Source organism: Budorcas taxicolor, chromosome 2, assembly GCF_023091745.1.
Source record: "Budorcas taxicolor isolate Tak-1 chromosome 2, Takin1.1, whole genome shotgun sequence".
NCBI lineage: Eukaryota > Metazoa > Chordata > Mammalia > Artiodactyla > Bovidae > Budorcas > Budorcas taxicolor.
In genome coordinates, this window is record NC_068911.1 from 41,110,166 (window position 1) to 41,137,026 (window position 26,861).

General features: G+C 53.0%; 2 protein-coding genes across 4 annotated transcripts; both read left to right on the forward strand.

Moving 5' to 3' along the window:
* Positions 1 to 2,290: 2,290 nt before the first annotated feature.
* On the forward strand, positions 2,291 to 11,470 carry RNPS1 (RNA binding protein with serine rich domain 1). Of its 3 annotated transcripts, none has more exons than XM_052655807.1 (8): positions 2,291 to 2,407; positions 5,205 to 5,392; positions 5,634 to 5,789; positions 6,401 to 6,592; positions 6,780 to 6,882; positions 7,168 to 7,321; positions 9,916 to 10,057; positions 10,597 to 11,470. In XM_052655807.1, exons 2-8 carry the CDS (start codon positions 5,322 to 5,324, stop codon positions 10,694 to 10,696), a joined length of 918 nt encoding a protein of 305 aa, XP_052511767.1. In that variant the 5' UTR covers positions 2,291 to 2,407; positions 5,205 to 5,321; the 3' UTR covers positions 10,697 to 11,470. The 3 variants fall into 3 exon arrangements, with proteins under 3 accessions (XP_052511767.1, XP_052511778.1, XP_052511758.1); XM_052655798.1 differs by lacking the exon at positions 2,291 to 2,407 and adding an exon at positions 2,505 to 2,800; XM_052655818.1 differs by lacking the exon at positions 5,205 to 5,392 and having other exon boundaries at positions 2,340 to 2,407.
* A 756-nt stretch (positions 11,471 to 12,226) lies between these two features.
* ECI1 (enoyl-CoA delta isomerase 1) lies at positions 12,227 to 25,618 on the forward strand. The gene is made up of 7 exons (XM_052663861.1): positions 12,227 to 12,344; positions 12,567 to 12,692; positions 14,916 to 15,043; positions 22,593 to 22,739; positions 23,368 to 23,489; positions 23,574 to 23,752; positions 25,173 to 25,618. Exons 1-7 carry the CDS (start codon positions 12,293 to 12,295, stop codon positions 25,337 to 25,339), a joined length of 921 nt encoding a protein of 306 aa, XP_052519821.1. The 5' UTR covers positions 12,227 to 12,292; the 3' UTR covers positions 25,340 to 25,618.
* The last annotated feature ends 1,243 nt before the right edge of the window (positions 25,619 to 26,861 follow it).

Below are 26,861 nucleotides of genomic sequence, written 5' to 3' on the forward strand. Positions count from 1 at the left end.
CAGGCCTGGGGCTAGCTGCCCAGGGCCCTGACCAGGGAAGCCCTGCCCACCCCATCCATCAAACCTACACCAACCACCTCCTGAGGTCCCCAAAGGCCACAGCTCCCAGGCCTTCAATCTCCGCGGCCTCAGCAAGTTGGCACCGGGGGCTGGGTGGAAAGGAACCCAGGACTCCTGGAAGGCTGGGGTTGGGGGACCTCCAGAGTTTTATTTTCTCATGTTCCTTCCGAACACATCCTGCTGAGTCTCAAAATGGCAAAAGCCAAGATGCTCAAAATTTTAAAGCTCAACAGCTGATAACACACTTGATAATGAAATCAACAATATTTAGAAACAAATTGGATTAAATTCGTAAGTGAGTCATGCTTTTACATTTAATATAAAATGTGTTAAAAAAAATTTACTTGCATGCCGAATTCTATTACTCTAGAGCATTAACAACAACAACAAAAACCCAGATTCCAGATGGCTGTGTCTCCACCCTCCTTCCACCATGGTGATCACTGGCTTGCCCTGTCCCCACTTTGGGTGTCACTGTGTCCCTGGGCAAAGGCTCTGGATTCCAAGCCTTCCCAGACCCCCCTCCCCAAACCTAAATGCAGAGGGGAACAGGGACCCGGACTGACCGCCAACCCCCACCACCCAGGGATGCTGGTGCCAAGGCAGAGGACACAAAAGGCAGGCTGCCCACCCACCCACCCCCGGAACTGTCTTCCATCCTCAACTCCTCAGATGCCCCTCGGCCCAGGCTAGTTTTAGGGGCACACTTGACACCTTGGACAGGGCCAGAGGAACTGGATTAAGGGAAGGGGCCACCATCCACTGGCTGGGAAAACTACATGGAGAAAAAAGCAATGACTCGATTTCAATCACAGATCAATCCATCCATCCGGAGCCACCAAGCCCCATGTTGGTCTGTCTTGTCTTTTCCCCTGATATTTGATCCATCTCCAAGCTACACTGGTTCCTTCCCCCACGAGGGCCTTGAATCTGTTCCCTTCTCTTCCTTGTGGGACCTACCTGTTCACATGCCCATCAAGAGTGGGAGCGCACCTTCTCTCCCCCCACTGCTGCTGCTGCTAAGTCGCTTCAGTCATGTCCGATTCTGTGCAGCCCCATAGACGGCAGCCCACGAGGCTCCCCCATCCCTGGGATTCTCCAGGCAAGAACACTGGAGTGGGTTGCCATTTCCTTCTCCAATGCATGAAAGAGAAAAGTGAAAGTGAAGTCGCACAGTCATGTCTGACTCTTAGCGACCCCATGGACTGCAGCCCACCAGGCTCCTCCGTCCATGGGATTTTCCAGGCAAGAGTACTGGAGTGGGGTGCCATTGCCTTCTCCGCTCCCCCCACTAACAGTCACGAAACGTTGACTGCCTGCCAGGCGCTGCTCGGAGAGGGGAGGGACACAGCGGTAAACACATCCGCAAGCCCCGGCCCCCTCAGCGCCGGGTTTTACTCCGACAGCCTCCTGCCTGGTCCTGGGCCTCTAACTCTCAGCTTCCTGCCTTTGCCAGAAAGCTCTGACAGTGCAGGATGAAGCCTTGGCGCCGTATGTTGCACAGGTTCTCTGTTCCTCCAAACGCTAGACTCCACCTTCCTAGCCCCGGTTTCTTCCAAGGAGCCTTCTCACCATTTGTTCCTTCTGCCGGACATGCCCTTCTACTGCAGGCCTCAGCGGCAGGGTCAGCGCCTCGGAGGCGCGTTCCCTTCTGCACGCTGTCTTCCACCCTGCCTCTGCAGCCCGCTCGTTCTGGCTGCACTACCCGCTGCCTTGTCCTCCTGGTACAATTCCGCCGGCACAGAATCTGCGCCTGCAGGATCACCCCTCACGCCATGAGCGGTAACTGCAAGAACCCATCCTCGCAACTGCCCTGCTCGCGAAGCCACCTCCGCCCTACGGGTGCCCACGGCAAGCCGCCAGACCGTGCAGCACCTGTGCACCCTTCCTCCAACCCCGCCGCCGGGCCGCCCGGGACTCTCCGCGTAGCAGCGGGGTCGGGAGCCCAGCGACCTGGGACGCCGCCAGGCCCGCAGCCCGCCCGGTGCGCACGCGCACGGAGAGGGGCGGGCCCGCGGCCGCCTTAACCCTCTCCGCGCCAGCCAGCAAACTGCTCGCACGAAGTAGCCCTCCCAGCCCCAGAGAGCTGCCAGCTTGATGGCCCCACGAGGCGTGCAGCCCGCCCGGGGCAGCCCGGGTCGACCCTCCAGAGTAAGCGCCCCGACGCGTCTCTTCCTAAACAGGCCTTGGCCCTTTAACACTCTCGCTCGCGCCCATTGGCCGAGGGGCTCGACGTCATCGCTGCGCGCCGGACGACCGCTCCTTCCCGCTCCCTAATCCTGACGCCAGAGCCGCGCCGCCCTCTGAGGCTGAGAAGAGCGGGAGGAGGTCGCGGCGGCGGGAAGATGTAAGTACCGGGAATCCGACCCCATCCGAGCTTTGGGGCCCGCCCGCCATGTTCGGCGGGGCGCATCGTGGAGCCGGCCTGCTCCTTGGCCACGTGGTGGTGACGGTGGGGCCTGTGGCGTCGCTCCGGGTTTGAGAAGAAAGAATGTGGCCCGCGGCGGGCTGAGTGGGAGGCGCCGAAGCTGCGGCCCGGAAGTGGTCGGGGCCGCGGCGGGCGGAAGGGCGCCCTCGTTTCCTCGGCTCTGCAGCGGGACCAGTGAGGCCCGCGGGATTCGGAGCGGCCGGGAACTCGGCCTCCGCCGTCCGGGCCCTCTCACCGGGCTGGAGACCCAGGCCCGCAACGCCGGGCCCTGCCCTGGAAGCGCCCGCGGCCCGGCTCCTGGACTGGGGAGTTGTGAGTGAACGCGGACGCGGGGCGCCGAGGTCGCGTGCGGGGCCGGGGCCGGGGCCGGTGGGTACGAGATGCGTTTTGGGATCCCCTGGGTGACCGACTGACCCTCCCTTTGAAGCCATTAATTTCAAACATCGACTCCACGAACGTCTGCGGGGTTCCTGTGTGTCGTTCCCGGTGCTAGCCCTTGGGGATACGGCCCCTAATGTCCTGGAGCCCAGTTTGACGGTAACCCCAAAAGAGAGGATACGGAAAGGTTAAATCGACGGAGCAGAGGCGTGGCCTTTTCCAATCTCTCATGAATTGTGCCTGAAATGTAACTTGTAAACGGAGAAGGTGCTCCGAAGATGTGAGCTGAAACGCCATGTACTCGAGATATGACTAATTGTTCTCTCCTATTTTTGGCTGTTGGACGCTCACCTTTCCAGAGGATGGGGGAGGTAACCACGGTCCTGTTACCTGCACTTGTGTAAACATAATCAACCTTTGCTTTCTAGCCCTCTGGCCACACCCAGAAAAGCCTTCCTTTACTCTGTGGTCTTAATTGAGTTTTAAGAATAAACGCTGGTGCTTGTTTTCACAAACTACAAAGAGCAGATCTTTAGGACTGGGGTGGGGCCCTGGAATATGTATTCTAGGTCAGCTGTGTAATAAGGTAGCCTCAGGCCACACGTGGCTACTGAGTACTTGAAATGTACCTAGTTCAAATTGATGTGTTTAACACGCTTAGCATGGGGAAGCATGGATATTTTATTAATCATTTTGTATGCTGATTGGTGAAAAGAGTATGTGTGGGGTGTAGTGTGTCAGATAAATACGTTACTCAGAGTTAACTTCATCTGTTAACTAATGCTTTTTTGGAACTTTGCTCCAAGAAAATTTTAGAGTACTCTTGTAGCTGGCTCTCTTTCTATTGGACAGTGCTACTCTTGGTGATCGTAATGGGGGCAGTCCAGGGACCCCTGCTGAGCATTCAGAGGCTGTGTGACTTAAGAGCCAAGAGTTTGCCTCAGAGAAAAGCCTCCAAAGCCTTTCTCCTAATATTAGCTAACATCTGTTGAGCCTTAACTAGGTCCCCAAGACTCTTTCATCGGTTACTTTGGTTTATATTCTTGACAGCTATGAAGTGTAGGAACTATCTGTCTCTCCTTAATGCTGATGAGAAATTGAGGCTCGGAATGATTGGGATTGATACAAAGACACAACAAAGCTTTGAATCAGACCCCAAGCAGGGGAACTTCAGACTCTTAAGCACTGAATTATACTCACTGATTGTCCAAGCAAGCCCGCTAACCGTTACAATGTTGCTTAGTGTTACAGACACCTTACTGAGTGTCTGTAGTGCCTTTTTTCTTTTTTAATTTTGGCTTATTTTTTTGTGTATGCCCTCTCATTTTAAGACATAATGTGTAAAAAGACTTTATAGCCCTGGAAAAGAACAGTGCACTCTTATTTGTTTGTCCATAGCTGGGCACTCTTTTCTTGAGTCAGAAATTTATCCAGCATTTTGGCAGCACTGCGCACATGGAAACAGGATTCCGATTGGTGGGCTGTGTCCAGGTTACTTACAGGAAGGTGAGATAGGAGTAGTTGAGGCCAACATCCCGAGATCTTTGCTTCTACAACTCAAGCAAATTGCGCAAAACCTCACTGGAAATACTTAAAGGCAACAGCCCCAGGAAACAGAGCACATAATGAATTAATAGTTTGTTCTTGAGTAGTGTTTACTGATGACCTTTTACTGAGTACATGCTGCAGCTCTAGAACTTAGCTAAACCCTTACATGTGAATGCATCCATTTCCAAAAATGGGAGCATACAGAAAAGCTGAAAAAATTTAGTGCACCAAATAGTCACAGAACCACCACCTAGATTCTACAGGTTACATTTCTGTTATGTTTTGTCTCACTTTACTACTTTTTAAATGTTCATGGGGGACGTTTCATTTGTTTGGTTATTAAATGTTTTGATACTGGTACCAGTCACTTGAAATGGTTTTTGCTTCCAGTCATAATATCTATCCAATGTATCCTGCAAAGATTCCAGCAGTGAAGCGAGGTCGAATCCTGTCACTTAGGGTTTGCTCTGCCTGCCAGTGTGCTCCTGTAGTGTCTCTAAAGGACTGTAGAGGGCTTACCGCAAAACTGGTGAGAAACGGGCATTGTACTACCTGTCAAAGAACAGGACCCCACCACCCACACCATTGCTTAAGAAAAAGACAAGCTGAGCCGACAGTTCTTCACGTGCCTCCTGTGGGGGCAGGATCCCCTGAGGAAATGGACCCGGCTTGGTAGATGCACACTGCTGACTGTGTTCCTTGTTGCCTGCTCCTATGCTCAGCTTTTGACTGCAAAGTAGATTTGTTGCCTTGCCAATTTACTCTGTGAATCCTTTTATCTTGTTATTAGGCTGCACTTTGGCGTAAATTGCAATCGATTAGGGATCGTTTCTCAGACTCAAGTTAGACGTGAGAGTTCAGATAAGTGAGGCCGCCATTGCTGCTTTGAACACCTCAGAAGGGGAGAATGGATTTATCAGGAGTGAAAAAGAAGAGCTTGCTAGGAGTCAAAGAAAATAATAAAAAGTCCAGCACTAGGTAATCCTTCTGTCAGATTTTTCTAGTGCTACTTTCGGGGTGCTCGTTGTTAGGGACCCTCAGAAAGGGGGACATTGGAAATATCTTGAATTTCACAGTGAAAGTGTCCTAAGCCACAGACCCTTTTGCTCTGTGGTGGTCTGGGGTTTCTGTAGCCCTTTGCATCCCCTTTTGGGTTGTGCTGTGGTTTCAGGGTTCAGCCCAAGGGGCATGTCATCTCACACTCTCCCTCACTGTCCAGGGCGCCTTCTCCCACCAAACGCAAAGACCGCTCTGATGAGAAGTCCAAGGACCGCTCTAAAGATAAAGGGGCCACCAAGGAGTCGAGCGAGAAGGATCGTGGCAGGGATAAGACTCGGAAGAGGCGCAGTGCTTCCAGCGGGAGCAGCAGCACCAGGTGGGGCTGGCAGGTCAGGGCCTTGCCAGGGCCTTACTTCCAAGGCCATGGCCCTCTTCTTTCCCAAAGAGCCTGCAGAGTGTTCTTTCTTTTTATTGATAAAGAAAGCACTCAGATTACTAATTTATGGCAGACTGGTTTGGGCTTTGCTCTGATCATACAGAGGACGGTGTTGGTATGTTTGTTTGTTTTCTTTTTTGGAGGTATTAGGAATGCAACATCTTGAGTTATGCTTTTCTCTCGCATGCTTTTGATTTGGAGTTGTGGTTGGATCATCCTGGCCTGGCTCTTTCCTTTTCCTTTTGTTGAAAACCAGCCTGTGTCAGTCAGTAGCTGCCTTCCAAACTGAGCCGGGGGCTCTGATTTCCCAGACTGCTCCTTTTCCTCCCAGTAGGCAAGGCTTCTGTGTAGGTAGGAAGCAGTCCTGTCACCGCATGGTACATATGCTGTTTCTGTCCCTGCAAGGGCTTTGTTAGGATGGGGCTGGAGGGTGTCCGTGGGTGCTGGGGAAAGCCTTGAGGCTTGAGAATACGAGCCCAGTGGTTCCCCTTGACTTGTCTGCGGTGAGGCAGCACTGCTTCCACCGGTGACCCCTCCCTCTCGGCCCTCAGGTCCCGGTCCAGCTCTACCTCCAGCTCAGGCTCCAGCACCAGCACGGGCTCCAGCAGCGGCTCCAGCTCGTCTTCGGCTTCGAGCCGCTCGGGAAGTTCCAGCACGTCGCGCAGCTCCAGCTCCAGCAGCTCCTCCGGCTCCCCAAGCCCTTCTCGGCGCAGACACGACAACAGGCGGCGTTCCCGCTCCAAGTGAGCCCCCTTCCAGCCCCTCTTCTCCACGGGGGACTGGTCAGTTCAGGGGATTACCTCCAAAACTCATGAGTTATCTGGGACCTAAATTTACAGACTGGGGCTATAAGATTACGATTAGTTATTGCCAAAGTAGACCAGAAAAGGAGTTTCACTGTCTTAATAGGATTTTGTATTTTTCAATTAGGTCCAAACCACCCAAAAGAGATGAAAAGGAAAGGAAAAGGCGGAGCCCTTCCCCTAAACCCACCAAAGTACACATTGGGCGGCTCACCAGGAATGTGACCAAGGTGAGGAATCTGCTTCTGTCCAGTGGACATTGGGGTGATTCTTGCAGATGTTTAAAATGGAAAACGAGAAGCCCGCCTCTGCCAGAAGGTAAACGTAGAATGCAGCATTTCTGAGGGCTGAGTTGGTGGCATGTGACCAAGTAGAGCACTGGTTACTTCCTTTTAACAGAATATATTTTGTGTGTGTGCTTAGGGTGCTGAGGGTGTGGTCATTGTGTGGCGAGTTCTCTGACTTCTACACGAGTGATGGGAGGGTGAGCCTAAGTGACCCTTCTTCCTCCCTAGGATCACATCATGGAGATATTCTCTACCTATGGGAAAATTAAAATGATTGACATGCCTGTAGAAAGGATGCACCCCCATTTGTCTAAAGGCTACGCCTATGTGGAGTTTGAGAATCCAGACGAGGCTGAGAAGGCGCTGAAGCACATGGACGGAGGTAAGTCCAGCCTTGCTCTGACCTGTCCCAGACCAGCTGCCCACCATACCTGGTGTGATGAGAACCGATTTCCAGTCTGGCTGCATGTGAGAATTTCCTTGGAGCTCTGTCAAGATTCCAGTTCTTACTCAGTGGGTGTGTCTTTACCAAAAACATGTTTTACAGAGCATTATTCTTGAAAAAGTATTCATCAAATATGAATATATTAGCATTTTAAGAATATTTCAATCTGTTAAAACTTAAGGATCAAATGAACGATTTTTTTTTTCTTCACAAAGTATTTGACTATAATGAAACATTTTTATATGGGAATGTTTTCTTTAATCCTGAGTTACTTTCTGTTTTGCTAAAACTTAGCATTTTTAAGATAACTTTCTAAATCCACAGATTTTACCTCTTCCTAAAATGCATCCTAACTGTTGATGACGTTTACAGCCACTTTGTATTGGCTTTGACAACCTTTGAAGGACTGAACATTTGCCAGTCGTTTTGCGTCTCGAATAGGCAGCATTTTAAGGAGTGTAGGTTTCGCTGGACCCTTGCTGCTTCTGTCCTCCAGGCAGCTGAGCTGAGCCAGGAGTGCCCGAGCCCCACGTGGGCTGCCAGGCCGAGCGGGGGAAAGAGTCTGAACCCCTGAGAACCTTGGCATCCTTGGAGGCCCTCTTACATGTTTGAAAGATAATTGCCCTTGAACCCTGGTAGAGTTTGTATAGTACAAAATTTTCCTAGGTACTTTTAAGTCTTTGAATCTCCTTAAATCCCCCTGGAGTGTTTTTAGGAGTTCAGCATAAACTGGGATCTGTCACTGTGCAGGCATCAGCTCTTATTGAGTCATGTCTTTGTTTTAGAGATTGTCAGTCTTGTGTTTGATGGAGTCTGAGCACTTGCTAAAAATTTACGAGGCTTAGACACATTCAGGACGTGTGTGATGATAAATATTCCACCTTGTCTTAAGATTCTGGTAGGACTTTTTCTCTGTCTCTGTATTGTGCTGAATGGAACCGCTCAGTCTCCAGAAAGAAATGGAAGGGCTTGGTTTTTACTGGCAGGTAGCTAGAGGATGAGAGAAGACAATGGCACCCTACTCCAGTACTCTTGCCTGGAAAATCCCATGGACAGAGGAGGCTGGTGGGCTGCAATCCATGGGGTCACGACTGAGCGACTTCACTTTCACTTTTTACTTTCATGCATTGGAGAAGGAAATGGCAACCCACTCTAGTGTTCTTGCCTGGGGAATCCCAGGGGTGGAGGAGCCTGGTGGGCTGCCGTCTGTGGGGTCGCACAAAGTCAGACATGACTGAAGCGATTTAGCAGCAGCAGGTAGAGGATGACCTTTCTTCTTTTTTTCCCTTTTTTTTTTCTTTGTTGTTACATAGTCAGTGCCCATGCAATACCTTAACCAGGAATAACTTTTGGCCTGGGCTTCCCTGGTGGCTCAGATGGTAAAGCGTCTCTCTGCAAAGCAGGAGACCCGGGTTCGATCCCTGGTTTGGAAAGATCCCCTGGAGAAGGAAATGGCTGCCCACTCCAGTATTCTTGCCTGGAAAATCCCATGGATGGCGGAGCCTGGTAGGCTACCGTCCATGGGGTCGCAAAGAGTCCTATGTGACTGAGCGACTTCACTTTCACTTTCATGGGCCAGGGCCACCTTAGGCTGTATCTACTTAAGCCTTTCAAGTATGTTCCGAACATAGGTGCACATCTTGGATTTTTACTGACGTGAGTCAGTACCTCAGAAGTTCTCTTGAAAGCAGAAACTGAGAAGGTAGAAGAGCCTGCCACCCACCGTTGGGAACACACTGGCTGTGCTTGGTGCCCTGGGATTGTTGGGTTTCTGCCTCAGTTTCCTTCTTACTTTCCCTGAGACCCTGCAGGCTCCTCGTGCCCCATTCTGAGCTGCCTCCCCTCGCAGTTCTGCAGTTTCATTCACTTGCGTGGCTTTAGTGCTGGCTGTGCACAGACTCCCCTCCCTGAGGCACTTTTTGCATACTTTCTTTAGACAGACTTGAAGTCTCCTGAATATCCTGTCCTTTGTTTCTTACCCCTGAATTAGTTCCTTCTTTGTCTGATGCAACCCTTCCCCCCTCCCCTCCACCCCCAAATCACAGCTCATCCGGTGCCAATCATCCTTTACCTGACCCATTAGCGGGCTCCCAGGATTGTCCCTCCGTCATCCCTTGAGTTCTTATAATTTCACCCCATCTCTGTCCTGCTGAAGCCCAGCTGGTCTCCCCACTCCTCTCTTCTGCCCCCTTCCCGTTGCTTGCAAGGACGACGTCCGGGGGCAGCACCCGCTTCCAGCTCAGGGTGGGGGCACAGCCCTCCCCTCGCTAAGCAGGCTCTGGCCTGTTCTTTAGGTGCCAACCTGAGTGGGCTTCCCCAGAAGGTTATCCAGCACACCGAGATGGAGTCCTGGGTTGGGGTCCTGCCCCCGTGGGTCTCCTGATGAGACCTCCAGTGAGAGCGATCATGAGCTGCTTTTTCTCTATGACCAGAGTGCGTTGTCCTTGTTCCCTCAGACTCCTTTCTGTCTTGCCCACCAGGGTAGGTGCTTGTTAGATAGGGATTTTGTGACTCTACCCTTTTTTCAATAGGACAAATCGATGGCCAGGAGATCACTGCCACCGCTGTGCTAGCTCCCTGGCCCCGGCCACCGCCCCGGAGATTCAGTCCTCCCAGGAGGATGCTGCCGCCGCCTCCTATGTGGCGCAGGTCACCCCCGCGGATAAGGAGAAGGTGGGTCACTCTGGAGTTTCATAGGGGGCTGATAAGGACCAGTTTCCCTGTATTTATTGACAAAACAAAGTGAGGGGGCAGTGACTTCGGGGCCTTGTCCAGCCCTGCCTGCCCCCTAATGGCGGTGGGGAAGCAGCATGGGTACTGGTAGCCTTGGAGGTCTCGAGTTCCTTCCAGCCCGGGAAGGGAAGAGCTGCCCAACTGAGGGACCCACAGAGGTGCGGACCCTCCCTGCCCTCTGTGAGAAGACCCGAAGGGTCAGAGGAGTAGGGAACAGCCTTGGCAGAGGCCGGGGTTGAGCTGTCCCTCCTCTGCTAACGCTGGCCAGCTGCACCTCACGGCCCGCGGAGACAGAACCCTTAGTCTCCGGAACGGTTCCAGCTTCCCCAGGGCTTCTGTCGGCGCCACCCAGAGGGATCTAGCTGTGTGACTGGCAAGTTAGAGCCATGCCGCTCTGTGTGAAGGCGGCTGCAACCGTGTGGTCATGGGTGTGGGTTTCCGGGTTTCCCCGTCTGACACTGTGTCTCCTCTCCCCACAGGTCACGCTCCCCACGCCGTCGCTCACCCGCGCGCCGTCGCTCCCGCTCGCCTGGCCGCCGCCGCCACCGCAGCCGCTCCAGCTCCAACTCCTCCCGATAGGCAGGGCCCGGAGCTCCGCCCCTGCGACTCCCTCCCACCGCTCTTGTTGGTTTCCAGAGGGGTCACAGGGAAGAAATCCCTCCCTCGGGGCAGGCTTCAAGGTGGAGGCAGTGATCAGACGTCTCCCCCGCGGCAGGGTTCCAGCAGCAGGAGTGTTGTGGGTCTGGGGTCGTGCTTGTAAAGATGCTCTCCAGTTTTCTAGCTAGAGCAATTCCACGTTTCTAGTTCCTGAGAGTCAGTTTAGTGGCAGAGCCAGCAGGGGTGAGCAGGGGACTCCAAGTGGGGGGATAGCCCCAGCCTGGGAGCCCATTTTCCCATTCCACAGATGACCTGGGGCCGGTCTCAGGGCCCCACAGGAAACGCGTGCTTTTAGGCAACTGCTATTCCTGTTAGCTTGGCCCAGCCTGAGTCCTCTTCTAACCTCTAGGGTCAGATACCACCCCCACCCCCATCATCTGCCCAGAACGGTTCTTTACACACATAGCCGTGTGCAGGGACACACACAGAGACCCCCTCTTTCTGAAATTGTTGAGAGCCAGCTCTGCCAGGTCATCACAGAACCCCACCCTCACCCCAACTCCACTGTGTTGGTATTCTTGGTGGTCTTGCTGGTTACCTTGGCAACGTGTACATTGCTTTTTCAGCTTTTATTGTACAGTCAGTACTATAAATTTTGAGTTTTGTAACTTTGTAGCATTTTAGATGATGTTGTGTTTGTACTTCGTTGTGTAGATTAAAAGAACTGTGTTGAATAAACCTAGGATTAGAGTGCAACGTCTGCCGGGTTCACTGCCTCCTTCCTGCCCCTTGCCCCCAAAGGCCGCGTCAGTTGTGAGGGAATTAAACACAATCGCCTAAAATAAACGTTTGGTTTCATTTCCAAAGTCATAGCTGCAAAACACTTTAACCAGGAAAACTTTGAAAGTGTTTATCTTAGTTCCCTGGCCAGGATCCTGCCTCCTGCCTTGGGAGCACAGTCTTGACCACTGGACCACCAGGGGAGTTATCAATTGTGTGTTCCAGGAGCCTTGAATTCTGCCCGACCAAAAAGGTGGATCTCATTCACTGCTGTTAGATGGCCATGGAAAAACTTCCCCACCTCAAAAACGGGTTTGTTCCAGAAGGAAGAACGCTTAAGACATAATCCCTTGGCCGTTACTGTGTCCAGCGTTTTCAAACTGAATGCCAGCACAGTGTGTGCTCAGCAGGATTGAGGGCAAAGGGAAGCTGTCGCCTCCTCCACCCCCAGGAGGAGCCCGGGTGAAAAGAGCTGCCTCTTGAGAAGGTGAAAGGTCAGTTCTCTCTCACCAGGCTGTTCTGCCCCCGGCTAAGCTAGCAGCTGCAAATCTGGTCGCCAGCAGGAAGTGGCGCTCTAGTGCCCACGCTCTGCGGGGTGGCCGGAGCCAGGTCCCCGCAGTCCCTGGCCACCGCTGAGCGCAAACCTCTGGCTCCGTGACTTACGTGCAGTCGGATCTACCCAGACGTCCTGCTCCGCGGAGCCCGAGGCTCCGCCCTGGAAGAGCGGTCCGGGCCCCGGGGGCGGGGCAGACGGCAAGATCACACCCCCGCGCCGCCACCTGCCCATTCTCGGCCAAGATGGCGCTGGCGTCGGGAGTGCGCTTCCCCGCGCGCGCCCTGCTCCGTCCGTGTGCGTGACCGGCGCGGGGGCGCGGGGGCGCGGGGGCGCGGGGGCGCGGGGGCGCGGGGGCGCGGGGGCGCGGGGGCGCGGGGGCGCGGGGGCGCGGGGGCGCGGGGGCGCGGGGGCGCGGGGGCGCGGGGGCGCGGGGGCGCGGGGGCGCGGGGGCGCGGGGGCGCGGGGGCGCGGGGGCGCGGGGGCGCGGGATAACCGATCTCTCGCCGACCTCCGCAGGGTCGCTGCTCCGAGACACGACCCTTGGGCGCTCGGAGCCGGCGGCCAGCGGCGGCGGCGGTGGCGGGGACGGCGCGCGGCTCTTCGGAAGCCAGAGAGTGCTGGTGGAGCCGGACGCGGCCTCAGGTAAGCGACCCCGAGCGCCCGGCATCCCCGCGGTGGGGCCCGGCTCCGCGGGGCCCCCGGCTCCGGACCCAGACCTAGAATCCGGACCCGGGAAAGCGCTCGAATTTCTAAAGATCCCGAGATAAAGCCTTCTTTTGAAGTAAGTTTCTGTTGAGTTCAAAGCTAAGGGTCATCTCCAGTGGAGTTGTTTCACCACGACCACCGCCACCACCACCAGCCCCTGCCCCAGTTCATTATGAAGATAAACATGTTTCTGTTTTTAAAGTTTGGAGTATGTGCTCCTTATATAAGCTATTAACTTGGGAAGTGAAAATAATTGGAAGCATCATGGAATAACATTTTTAACTTTTTGTTAATACTCCCAGGTGGCACAGAACCCAGCAGATATTTTTTAATTACAGCCAGGAGCCACAAGTAAAATCACTCCTACCCACCCCCATCAGAACACCTCTTAACAGTCTCCAAGGTGGGTAAAAAAAGAGGTAGAAAGAGCACTTTTGAAAGAGAAAGCTGTGCTTTCTCCACCAGAGAGCCCTTCAGAGCTAGGTCCTGAGAGGGCTTGGGGGCAGAGACAGACAGATTCACATTTTAAGACAAACTGTCTTGTGGCCTCCCACCTCCGAGCCTCCTAAACATTGCCGGCTTATCCTGGTAGGAGGTTGAGTTTGAGGTCAAAGCCAAGCATGGTTCTGTCCTCATTGCCAGACCCAGGTGGCCTTCAGGCATGTTGAGACTTGGAGGAATTAATGGAGTAAAAGTGCGTTATAAAATGTTTTCATTTAAGTGCCAAAGTGCTATCATGTTGATGTATGGCAGAAACCAACACAATATTGTAAAGCAATTATCCCCCCATTAAAAATAATATTTTTTTAAAAAGCTGATTTTGGATTCTGTTCAACATTCAAGAAACATTTATTTTGTACCCTCCCCATGCCAGGGATGTGATTATTTACCTGGTGATGTCCAAGTCCATCTGTTCACCTTTGGTCTCTACCTTTCCCCCAAACTCTTAGATATTGTCTTACTAAACAACAAAGATCCAGAGTCAGCTTCAGAAACTTAGCTCCGCACCACGTTTGGGGAGCTCACTTCTGAAAGTTCTGATTGATTCTTCTGCGTAGGATGACATTTCTGAAGCCCCTAGGGTCTGCCCTTGGGCAAGGCAGTGGGAACAGACGGCCTCACCCAGGCCAGTAGCCGCACTGTCCACAGGGGCAGGCCCTTCACTCCCGCTTTTCCTGTTGCTGGCAGAATGAATGTATAAACGGAGAGTTTTAAGAACATCCGGCCCCTGATATTCTTACTCTTGATCCTTAAACAAGTATGAACCAGAACCCCCAACTGGAGTTCCTTTTCACACGTCTAGTTCTTAGAGTTGCTCACTTACAATAAGGCCGTCTGCTCCCATGAGATTGTCAGACTTGGTATCTGGGAGAAAATTGGACTGATATCATCGTGAGCTCTTCATTTGTTTTGAACATTGATTTATTTGGAGCGGAGGCATTGTTTGTGAGGGAAAAAAAAAACGTGTCATGTAGGTTGTCTAAAAGTAAAATGCATTTAAACCCCCCAAAAAAGATCAACAAAAATGTGTATGTGAGTGCTCCCAGCAGCATTACCCTCAATAGCCAAAAGGTGGAACTAACTCAGGTATCCACTGGCCAGTGAATGGATAAGCAGAACGTGCTGTACACAGACCGTGGAAAGTTATTTGACCTTGAGAAGGAATGAACCACTGACACCTGCTACTTCATGGATGAACCTTGAAAACATTCAATGAGAGCAGGCAGACACAAAAGGTCACATATTTTCTATGATTCCGCTTCCATAAAATGTCCACAGTTGGCAAGTCCTTAGGAACAAGAAGGAGATCAGTGATTAGTGATCCCTGGGTCAGAAAGATCCCTGGAGGAGGGCATGGCAACCCATTCCAGTATTCTTGCCTGAAGAATCCTATGGACAGAGGAGCCTGGAGGGCTTTGGTCTGTAGGGTCTCAAAGAGACGGACATGCCTGAAGTGACTTAGTACACACGCATAGGGGCTGGGATGGAAGGAATGGTAACTGCCGATGTGTACAGGGTTCCCTTTATTATAAGATACGTGAATCTCACCTCAATTTAAAAAACCCAACAGCTGTATGTCTTCCCATGGCCTTCCCATAGGTGACTGCGGGCACCCTTCTTGTGCTGGCACAAGCTTTGTCCTCTTTGTTTTCAAATTAGGGGTAGCCGTGATGAAGTTCAGGAATCCCCCAGTAAACTCCCTCAGCCTGGAGCTGCTGACGGAGCTGGTCATCAGCCTGGAGAAGCTGGAGAACGACAAGACCGTCCGCGGCGTCATCCTAACTTCCGTGAGTGCTCCTCAGCTCCCCACAAGGCCCCAAGCTCAGAAAGGCCTCCACACACATCACAGGCTGGAGAAAACCCAGGTGGCCCAAGTGCAGGTGTGATCGCAGGCCTTCCAGGGGTCATAGCCCTGGCTGTGACTTGAAGGAGCCAGGATGTGGGCAGCTGGTTCGCCCACAGGCGGCTGATGCCTCTGTCCCTGGCTGCCTCCCAGGCCCACGTGGTTGTGGGGCCAGGCCCCGGGGCAGGCCTTGGTGCTCCATACCCGGGCCTGGATGTAGGTGAGAGTGGGTTCCTTTGGGCAGGGGTGACCTTGAAACCACGCAACTTCACAAAGTCTGGACCCTGTGCGGACTTGGTTTTCAGCAGCTTCCTGGCGCCCAGGCTGGCCCCCAAGACTGTGCTTGTTCCAAGAGCAGTGCTCCCCATCCCTCTGCAGGCAGGTCCTAGAGCCGAGGTCTCAGAGGGCAGGCTTTTTCCTTCTGGATCCTCCTTGGACCCAACAGTCTTAGTCGCAGGTTTACATCAGTAGGCAGACAGCAGCGCACCAGACAAAACGCAGCATAAACCATATGCCTGACAAAGGCTATGAGAAAATGAAAACCTCCTGGCAGAAGACTTTTTATGCCTGCGACATCCAAGAGAACAAGCTAGAGAGCCAGTTTTCATTTCCTTGCCCACACTGAATGGCAAGGATTAGTAGGTAACTACCTGTGGAAGTCAAATGGCTTGTTGACAGATTTTCTTGGCATGGGTTTCTACCTGGAAGGAGGTGTTAACTTCATATGTGACAAAAAGTATTGACAGTTGCACAAACTACTCCTTTTCTGCTCAACATTCAGAAAACTAAGATCATGGTATCCAGTCCCATCACTCATGGCAAATAGATGGGGGAAAAATGGAAACAGTGAGAGACTTTATTTTGGGGGGCTCCAAAATCACTGCAGATGGTGACTGCAGCCGTGAAATTAAAAGACACTTGCTCCTTGGAAGCTATGACCAACCTAGACAGCATATGAAAAAGCAGAGACATCACTTTGCCAACAAAAGTCCGTCTGGTCAAAGCTATGGTTTTTCCAGTAGTTGTGTATGGATGTGAGAGTTGGACCATAAAGAAAGCTGAGTGCCGAAGAATTGCTGCTTTTGAACTGTGTTGTTGGAGAAGACTCCTGAGAGTCCCTTGGACTGCAAGGAGATCAAACCAGTCAGTACTAAAGGAAATCAGTCCTGATTATTCATTGGAAGGATTGATGCTGAAGCTGAAACTCCAATACTTTGGCCACCTCATGTGAAGAGTTGACTCATTGGAAAAGATCCTGACGCTGGGAGGGATTGGGGATAGGAGAAGGGGATGACAGAGGATGAGATGGCTGGATGGCATCACTGACTCGATGCACGTGAATTTGGGTAAACTCTGGGAGTTGGTGATGGGGAAGGCTGGCATGCTGCAATTCATGACGTTGCAAAGAGTCAGACACGACTGAGCGACTGAACTGAGTCAACCCCTATCAGGTACAATCTTGGCCAGGTAATCTAGCCTCATTTAGGGTTTTGCTTCTATGAGATGTAAATCTCAGCCCCAAGTCCTCTTTCTTAAAAAGTACGATAAAACTCTCCTTTCTTTCCAGATAGCTGCATGGGCATGTAAAAGAAGCAGGGCGTATTTTGAGTGTGTACATATGTTTATAATTCTTCCCTCACAGTTTTTCTCCATCCCCCCAAGTTACATAAAGGCCAGGCAGTGTTAGAGTACAGTTTAAGTTTTTCCCTTTTCAGCCCATCTGCTTTTTCAGATTTCCAGTTTTTAAGGATACAGTCCAGAGGTGTTTCTTCTGGCTTAGAAGAGGATCCTCCCATGTTGAAAACCCTTCGGCCGAGAGCACTCCTAGAAATGAAGTCCCGGGTCCCAGAGGCATTTCACCAGGAGGCTTTTGTCAGAAGGGGTTTGAGGGTCCTCCAAATGCCTTCTCACCTTCTGGGGTTTTGAGTGTCCTCTGCTCTCCTGTCGATTCCTAGCCAGCCATCTCTGGTCATTGGTCCCTCACACTAGGGGTTCCCCAGAGGGGCCCTCCCAGCCAGTGCCAGCGTGCTGCCAGGTCTCTCCGGAGGGATATCTGCTGTCTCTGACGTTCATGCCTTATGATATATGTAACAGTGTCCCTGATGTGGGGGTGACCTGCTTGAGATTGTGCATGTGAAAAGGCAGAGGAACCAGAGATCAAATTGTCAACATCCGCTGGATCATGGAAAAAGCAAGAGAGTTCCAGAAAAACATCTATTTATGCTTTATTGACTATGCCAAAGCCTTTGACTGTGTGGATCACAATAAACTGTGGAAAATTCTGAAAGAGATGGGAATACCAGACCACCTGACCTGCCTCTTGAGAAACCTGTATGCAGGTCAGGAAGCAACAGTTAGAACTGGACATGGAACAACAGACTGGTGCCAAATAGGAAAAGGAGTACATCAAGGCTGTATATTGTCACCCTGCTTATTTAACTTATATGCAGAGTACATCATGAGAAACACTGGGCTGGAGGAAGCACAAGCTGGAATCAAGATTGCCGGGAGAAATACCAATAACCTCAGATATGCAGATGATACCACCCTTATGGCAGAAAGTGAAGAGGAACTAAAAAGCCTCTTGATGAAAGTGAAAGAGGAGAATGAAAAAGTTGGCTTAAAGCTCAACATTCAGAAAACGAAGATCATGGCATCTGGTCCCATCACTTCACGGGAAATAGATGGGGAAACAGTGGAAACAGTGTCAGACTTTATTTTTTAGGGCTCCAAAATCACTGCAGATGATGGTTGCCGCTGTGAAATTAAAAGACGCTTACTCCTTGGAAGGAAAGTTATGACCAACCTAGATAGCATATTCAAAAGCAGAGACGTTACTTTGCCAACAAAGGGCCGTCTAGTCAAGACTATGGTTTTTCCTGTGGTCATGTATGGATGTGAGAGTTGGACTGTGAAGAAGGCTGAGCACTGAAGAATTGATGCTTTTGAACTGTGGTGTTGGAGAAGACTCTTGAGAGTCCCTTGGACTGCAAGGAGGTGCAACCAGTCCATTCTAAAGGAGATCAGTCTTGGGTGTTCATTGGAAGGACTGATGCTAAAGCTGAAACTCCAATACTTTGGCCACCTCATGCGAAGAGTTGACTCATTGGAAAAGACTCTGATGCTGGGAGGGATTGGGGGCAGGAGGAGAAGGGGACGACAGAGGATGAGATGGCTGGATGGCATCACTGAGTCGATGGACATGAGTTTGAGTGAACTCTGGGAGTTGGTGATGGAGAGGGAGGCCTGGCGTGCTGTGATTCGTGGGGTCACAAAGACTCGGATACGACTGAGCGACTGAACTGAACTGAAAGCCTAGGAAGTGGGCTGCTTGGACGTGGCCAGCCCAGTAGGTAGTCACAGTGTCTGGGCTGCCAGGGCCTGGAGGGAAAGAGATCCTGGAGGAACTGGAGCTGGGCGCAGTGGGAAATGTCACGGGGCCAGGACCTGAGGGCCTCGATCTGGGAGTGTTCCCACGGGGTTTTTGGACGTAGAGTAAGGGGAGAGACTGGACAGCGGAAGCACCCCAAGCCCCCTCCCCATCTGTTATGGTGGTCGCGATAAAACTGGGGAGAGCCCGATGGTCCCATCTGAGACCAGCAACAGTGAGTTTGGACAGTGTTTCCCACGGAATTTAACGCACCCAGTGAACCCAGTTAGCTTTGGATCTCTCTTTGGGGACGTCAGTTTCAAAGTTAACCTGGACGTCAAAAGAACTGTAATTTCAATTTGATATTTGGCAAGTCCACCCAAAATCTCACAATGTTTTAGATAGAATAGATAGATAGAATCGTAGGTTGATAGAATCGAGGTCACTGTGAAACAGTTATTTCTTGATCTAAGGTGGAAAACAAAAAGATTTCAAAGGTCGTTACAGATCACTTAAAGGCACAGAAACTCACACAATCTGATGTCAAACGCGGCATTCCAGGAAAACTTTGTTCTCTTATGAGAGACAGAAACCAAATCACGTCTTGCATCAGCCTGCCCTGAATAAAACCCATTTACCCAATTAAATTGATTTCAACCTTGGAAAGTCCTGACCACATAAAAACTCTTCTCCATGTTTCTCTTCCAGAGACCTTCTGCAGCCTTCATCAGCCATACTTTGTCCCTTGCTCTTTCCGTTGAGAAATAACCAGCTTTAGGACAGAATCATTCTTTTTCCTTTAACAAACAAAATGTATCTCTGCTCCTCATACACTCTTCTGAAAACACACACCCAACTTTCCTTAAGCCGCCATGAAGGGCCTTCTGCACTGGCATTCTGTAGGTTGGCAGAGGCCATCTCAAGGTAGCACCAAACGGCTTCTTTTCTCTTTCACAAGAAGACAAAAGTAGGTCAGCTTACACATGCTTAGCCAGCAGTGTTCTCATTGTTTCATCTTATTTGAAATGGTCCTTGAACCCAATGAATTCCTTTCATTTTACTTAGTTTTAGTTTTTAAGTTACCAACATTGGGAGGGACTGCTTTAGATGGATGCTTTCAACACAAAACTATTCCTCTAGAGTTTACCAAAAAGCTCTAACCTCACTTACATTTACTTAAAAATGTAATCATGTCGGGTTGTTTCCCTGGTGACAAATTTTATAACAGGAACAGTATGCACTTCCTTTCAGTAACCCTGGTGCTGGTGCTACTGCTAAGTCACTTCAGTCGTCTCTGACTCTGTGTGACTCCATAGATGGCAGCCCACCAGGCTTCCCCATCCCTGGGATTCTCCAGGCAAGAACACTGGAGTGAGTTGCCATTTCCTTCTCCAATGCATGAAAGTGAAAAGTGAAAGGGAAGTCACTCAGTCGTGTCCGACTCTTCCCGACCCCATGGATCGCAGCCTACCAGGCTCCTCTGTCCATGGGATTTTCCAGGCAAGAGTACTGGAGTGGGGTGCCATTGCCTTCTCCATCAGTAATTCTAGGTACAATGAAAGTGTTATACTTAATGTGGGTGACTCTAAAGTACAGGTCTGTGTTAATTAAACCCACAGGCTTAAGCCAGCACTAATACCAGGTATTAATTAAATATTGACTATTTTCCCAGATCACAGGAGCCCAAAATGTATTCTGATGAGCCTCTTCTATGTTTCTGAGAATATATAAGGGCTCAATTGCCTTTAAACTAATTGAAGACAGCCCATTTACAAGTTAATTTTTACATAAAGACAGAACCAGAGGCCTCATAGTTTTCCCACTTGAATTTAAAATACCTTCCCCGCACCACCCCCCCGCACCACCACCCCCCACCCCCCGGCTTTTTCCCTTCATTCTGAGGGACTACAGATGAATCAGGTGGTTCCTGAGCACGCAGTCAGAGCAGTTCCATTGCAGAGACAGAGGAGGGAGAAACGAAAGCTCCTTTCTTTCTGTTCTTTAAAATCCCACCAAGTAACCCAAGGTTGGAGTCTCAAGCAGTGTTTGAGATAATACAATACAAGGGCTGCTTTTGTATTTCAAGGCTTAAGTCCTCCACCGTGCCCACATCAGCAGGGCAGCTGGACAGACTAAACGACCTAAGGTGAAGATAGCAATAACAAAAGCTTATAGACACGGGCAAGTTTTCCAGATTAAAAAAGTGTGGGAGTGCAGGTATGAGGACCAAGGGAGAGGTGAAACGGGAGGGACAGAAGACTGAAAAAGAGAGAGCGGGGCCTTCCAGCCGCTGCCCGATGTGAGGACTGAGCCTGTCACTCTCGCGACTCTCTGGGCAGGGATGGCCCGCTAGGCCAGGGTCTGCACGGGTGAGGCTAGCCTCTCCGGCCACTGCTGGCCGCAGGTCAAGGTGCACCGTGGGCGGCCAGAGGTCTCGCCAGCCAAGAGGAGTGAGGCTGTGGCTGCCCGGCATGCACTCTCGAAAGGAGAGGACAGAGAAGAGAAGCAGAGAAACGGCAGGAGAGGGGAAAGGATGAGGAGGCGGGGACAGTGTTGCCTATGAGGGACCTGAGCCCCCAGGGTCAGGAAGGCAGGGCTCAGGTGGCGACTTGCTGCCCACTGGGAAGCTGCATTTAGGGGCCCCAGAGGTGCCCAGATCCCCTCCGCAGAAAGGGATGAGCCACACACTGGGGGCCATAAATCTGATACCAACCAGCGTTCTTGGCCTTGCTCATCCAATAGAAATTGACTAGAGGCTCGACAAGAAATTCAGGCAAGGCTTTATTAGAGCCCCTGCTACAGTGGGGTCGGGGGAGGGAGCGAGAACAGACAGCAGGTTCCCTTGCTTGCTCGCTCCTGACCTCGACCCACTGCAGAAGAATCACTGAGGTCGGAAGTCACAGAAACAGGCCAGCCCCCATGCCTTCTGTCTGGCAGAAGTCGCCCCGGCGGGCATCGATGCAGTTGCTTCGCTCGCATCCAGAATAGAATTCTTTGCCTTTGCTTCCCTCCAGTGCCAGGACCATGGGCCGCGCCGTCGGCCTGTCCACTTCGGTGCTGAGAATGTGTGTTGAATTTGGGGGGCAGCGGGGAGGAGGAGCCAGGGGCCCGCGGTGGGAAGAGGTTAAGGAGGAAGGCTGGAAAGCTAGACGGCCGTCCTGCCACATCCTCGGAGCAGGGTGGCTCACCACCACCCCCCAAGATTCTGGCAGGTGACAGCCCAGCTTCCCATCCCCAGGGGTGCTTTTTAGAGGCAAGAGTGGCACGCGTTCCACGCAAACAAGGCCAGCTTGCAGGTGCCGTGCACACACGGGCACCGTGTATATGAGAGGCTCGGGGCACGTTTACACCTGCCCTGCGTTTGGCTACAGTCAGTTTGTATGAGGATGTAGGGGATGTTGAGTGTGGCCGCCCCTCCTCATGGACACTGGGGGGCGGGGGGGGGCTGTCGTCTGCAGCAGCCTGTGGCGACCGTAGCCAGCTCTGCTTAGCGATCAGCAACCTCACAGCAGCCTCGGGCGCCGGACACGCTCCAGCGAGGGCTTGCGGGAAACCCAGGCGCGGGGTCCCCATGTGACAGCCGGGGGTCCCCTCCTGCCCCAGCCTACATTCTTCACTGAGTGCCCTGAACCTGGTGTCCACACTGGGAGCACTGGTCCCCTCTGTCTTGGTCTGCACCCCCACCCCAGCCTTCAGTCTCACGAGTTATGGCCTGTGGCGGAGGGGAGGGGTGTCTTCTTGACCGCTCGCTGCTCCCTCCTTCTCTGGCGGGTCTGTGGTTTGCTGGCCCTTTGGGGTTAGCCAGAACGCTTGTCCTCTCTGATGTCAGGAGCCTCCCCGACCTCTGACTCCTTTGCCTGGGCTGTGCGCATGGGTACACAGGGCCTGCATTTTATGTCCCTGGGGAGCACCTGGCCCTGCTGCCTGCCCGTCCTGTTTGAAGCTGGAAGGGGAAGAATATGGTAGGCCAGGGGGTCCCAGCTGACTCCCTGGAGCCCCCAGCTCAGGGTATCTGGGGGCGGCATCTTGCTGCTGAGCGTGACCTCAGCTCCTCTGGCCCTCAAGTGCCTGTACACCCCCTGGGCCCCTGGGACAGACTCTGATGGTGCCCCCACCCCCCCAGGACTGCCCCAGGGTCTTCTCCGCCGGCCTGGACCTGACGGAGATGTGCGGGAGGAACCCAGCTCACTACGCCGAGTACTGGAAGGCCGTGCAGGAGCTGTGGCTGCGGACGTACCTGTCCAGCCTGGTGCTGGTTGCTGCCATCAACGTGCGTGTTCCTCCTGGGGGGCCACCTGGGTTGCTGATTGTGGGCCAGCCCTTGGGGTGGGTGGACGTGGCCCTCCCTTAGAAAGCCCTCAGGGAGGAAGGGGGCAGTCAGGGAGGCCTGCAGAGGTTGTCAGCTTGCCGTTACAGACCAAGTGAGAAGAGGGGGTCACGTGGTGGTGGTGAGTGGGGACAGGAGCCAGGGCCCATGGTCACCTCTGGGGAGCATCACTTAGGCCTAACCTAAGGCAAGGGTGGGGCGGAGGCCGGGGCCCTGAGCCGGCTGGAGAGGAGGGGCTGGGCAGCCAGCCACCTCCTCGTGGACAGTGGGGTGCGAGAGATGAGGACAGTGGTGGCCCCAGGCCATCTGGGGCAGGAGTGAGGTGACAGCCCAGGCCCGATGTGCATTTGGCGTCTGAGGGACCGGACAAGAGCAGAGAGGAGAAGCCGCTCGCAGCCCCAACATGAGCCTGAGGGAAGAGGAGTGTGCGGGCTGATGGGTGAGCAAGTCCTGCTGTGCACACCCCCAGACGGGTTTGGTGCAGCACGGGGAGGGGGAGGGAAGGGGGCTGGAGGCACCCAGGAGCTCACCACCACTGGGAGCGTGCTCAGAGGTCTGGCTCTCCCTGCAGGGAGCCTGCCCCGCGGGGGGCTGTGTCATCGCCCTCGCCTGTGACTGCCGGGTCCTGGCTGACAACCCCAAGTACCACATAGGGTTGAACGAGACCCTGCTGGGCATCACCGCCCCCTTCTGGTAAGGCCAGGGGCCAGGCCCACCACCCCCACCCCCTGGCCAGGAACCCCAAGCCCCCACTCCAAGTCGGGTGTCTGTTTCCAGGCTCAAAGACACATACGTGAACACCATCGGGCACCGCGCCTCGGAGCAGGCCCTGCAGCTGGGGTCACTCTTCCCACCGTCAGAGGCCCTCCAGGTGGGCCTGGTGGACCAGGTGGTGCCGGAGGACCAAGTGCTGAGCACGGCACTCTCAGAGATGGCCCGGTGGCTGGCCGTCCCAGGTGAGGTGTGGGTGGGGGTGCCCGTGGGCCGGCAGAGCTCTCTCCTCTCTCAGCCTGAGGCTCCTCGTAAGCCCAGGAGTTCTCAAGCCATACACAGATGAGCCGCTCACAGTAGCAGACTGACTTTGTGTCCTGAGGCTGGTATAACAAGTGACAAGACGGGGAACTGAGGGGTGAGGGCGCTTAGGTGCTTAAAACAAGAGAAATGCATTCTCGCACAGTCTGGAGGCCAGAGTCTAAAATCAGGGTGTGAGCAGGGCCTTGCTCCCTGCAGAGGCCCTGGGGCGGCGCCTTCCTGCCTCTTTCATCTTCAGGGGCTCCAGAGACTCCTGGGCTGAGGCTGCATCACTCCAGCCTCTGTCTGTGTCTTCACACACCTTCTCTACATGCTTCTCTATCTCAGACCTCCAGTTCCTTCTAAGGACACCCGTCCCTGGATTCAGGCAGTGGTTATGGTGGTTTAGTCGCTAAGTCGTGCCCGACTCTCTGCAACTCCACAGACCGTAGCCCACACAGCTCCTCTGTCCATGGGATTTCCCAGTCAAGAATACTGGAGTGGGTTGCCATTTTCTTCTCCAGGGGATCTTCCTAGGTCTCCTAGGGTCCTGCATTGTGGGCGGATTCTTTACCAACTGAGCCACCAGGGAAGCCCTCCCTGGATTTAGGGCCCGCCCTAAATCCAAGATGATCTCATCTCAGTTACCTCTGCAAAAACCTTTTTCCTAATCAGGCTACCCACACATGCCTTTCCAGGGTCCGCTGTTCAACCCACTACACAGACAACTGGAAACGGCTCTTAGGTTCCACATCTGGCAATAAGAGTGCTTATGTCAGTGACAGTAGAAACCAGGGGTCACCTGTCTGTAAAGGGCCAGGGAGATGCCCCGCTTTGCTGGTCACACGGTCACGGCCATAACCACAGCACCGGAGTGAGGCCTGTGGGTGTGTGAACTAGGAAGTGTATCTAGTGTTCCTGGAACACCACGCCACTGAATTCTGAATTTCAGATGATTTTTACATGTCACGAAATACTAACCTTTAAAATGTTTTTCCCACCATACATAAAAATGCAACCACCGTTCTTAGCTCTTGAGCTTTGGGGGGCCAGGTTTGCTGATGCCTGAATACCACATAGCCAGCCGTTAATGACGTGGTAAAGAATAGTTAGTGACATAGGAGATATTCCTGAAGCTATAGCTGAGGGAAAATAACGGGCTGACAAGGCAGTTTTCACAGTATCATCCTGTACGTTTTTAAAAGCAGTCGGCGGACAGCAGGGGACGGGTGGTTTTCCTTTTCTTGCCTTTGCTCCCTTGAGTTTTCTGCTGGCGTTTCGGCTGGAACCTTCTGGGGCAGCTCGGCAATACTGCTGTGCCGGCGCAGAGCCCAGGTCCTCACAGGGGGGCCCCATCTTCTTCAGATCACGCACGCCAGCTGACCAAGAACATGATGCGAAAGGCCACCGCAGACCGCCTGCTGAGGCAGCGCGACGCCGACATCCAGAACTTTGTCAGCTTCATCTGCAGAGACTCCATCCAGAAGTCGTTGCAGGTGTACTTTGAGAAGCTCCAACAGAGGAAAGGCTGAGGGCAGGGCTGCCTGCCGGGGTTTTGGCTGAACCCACCCTTCTGGGCACTGTGGCTCTAGAGGACTTAAGTCAGGTCTTTGCCCATTTAAAATTACTTCCAGCTCTTTGGCCCATCTCCCTAGAAGGCCCTGATCCTCACAGTCACAGTCCCAAGACCTGCTGCCACTCCCAGGTGCCCTTCGTGCCTGGCGGGTAGGCAGGGGTACAGCTGGCAAGCAGTGTCTTGACTGGGGATAATAAACTGGCAGGCGGGCCCCTCCTGGACCTTGGCGACGTCACCACTGAGCGTGCGTGCTGTTTTTTCCCAGAGCAGAGTAAAGCCCTCGAGTGTCCCGTTCCTGGCTGGTGGGACGCCTCATTGCTAGAGGCATAAGGCCAGGTAGTTGGTGCTGATGAGCCCCACGAGAGAAGGAAATGGGAAAAGACCTTGGGCCACCATGTTTGGATGGAAAACCCGTACAAATTTCCGAGAAACTGGGTAACTTGGAGAGGAAGAAGGGAGGCATTTTACATTGCAAGTGTCCTAAATGTTCTTTCAGAAAGATCTAACAAGAAAAGGTTGTCCAAACTCCTTTGAAACAAAAGTTTTACTCTCCAGTATAATTCAGGCCAATTAAATCTTGCCAAAGGTGAGATGCTTCAAAAACCAGCAACCTCATCGGGTCCCTGTCAGTTACACTATGTACCCCAGTCTGCTTGTCCCCCACCCTTAGGATGGGCTTACCCCAAGTGCAAGCCTCCCTGGCGAGCCTCTGCCCAGCGAAGGGCTCCTGAGGAGGAAGCTACCAGGAAGGCACTTTTGAAGGGGTTGTACCAGTGAGTTGCTGGGGTTCTATGGGCGGGACCCTAACCCAGCCTGCCTGCTCCACCAGTGAGGGGGCTCTCCACAAGTCCCAGGGCCGCCAACCAGGTGGGGGCAGGGGGACAACCTTCCTGCTCTCCCCCCGCCAACTGCAGTGCTGGGTGGGACAGGACCCTCGTACCCACAAGTGCTGCTAGAGGCCTGCAGACCTGGGAACCGGGGCTGGAGGAGGGTGCTGGAGGAGGGTCACTGAGGATTGGGAGGTTGACCTTGCACATTCACACGACGTGTATGAGAGCACTTACCCCATGGGCACTCAGTTCAGGTGCTTGGAAGCACTTAGTTTACACAGGCACTGTCTTCTGGAGCCAGCCAGGTCTGGAAGTGGTTGGTTCCCAGCAGAAAAATGTGTGGGCAGGCCAGGCTGTCCTTGTCCCCTAGGTGGGCTGGGACCAGGGATCTGCTGGGTGGCAGGACAAAGGTCTGTGTCCCAGAAGTCCTGAGCCCTAAGAAGGAACCTGGAGGAGTCAGAGCCCACATGTGTGTGGGGCCCTGGCTGAGTGTGTGCTGTTTATTGAGCTCAGCTGCGTGCCCAGCATGCTGGAAGATGTTTCTCATAACCTTATGAGGTAGGTGGTGGCAGCCCATTTCACAGATAGGGAAATGGGCTCCGAGTGGTCCCATCACTTGTCCAGGCCCAGCTGCCTCTGCCCTGCAGC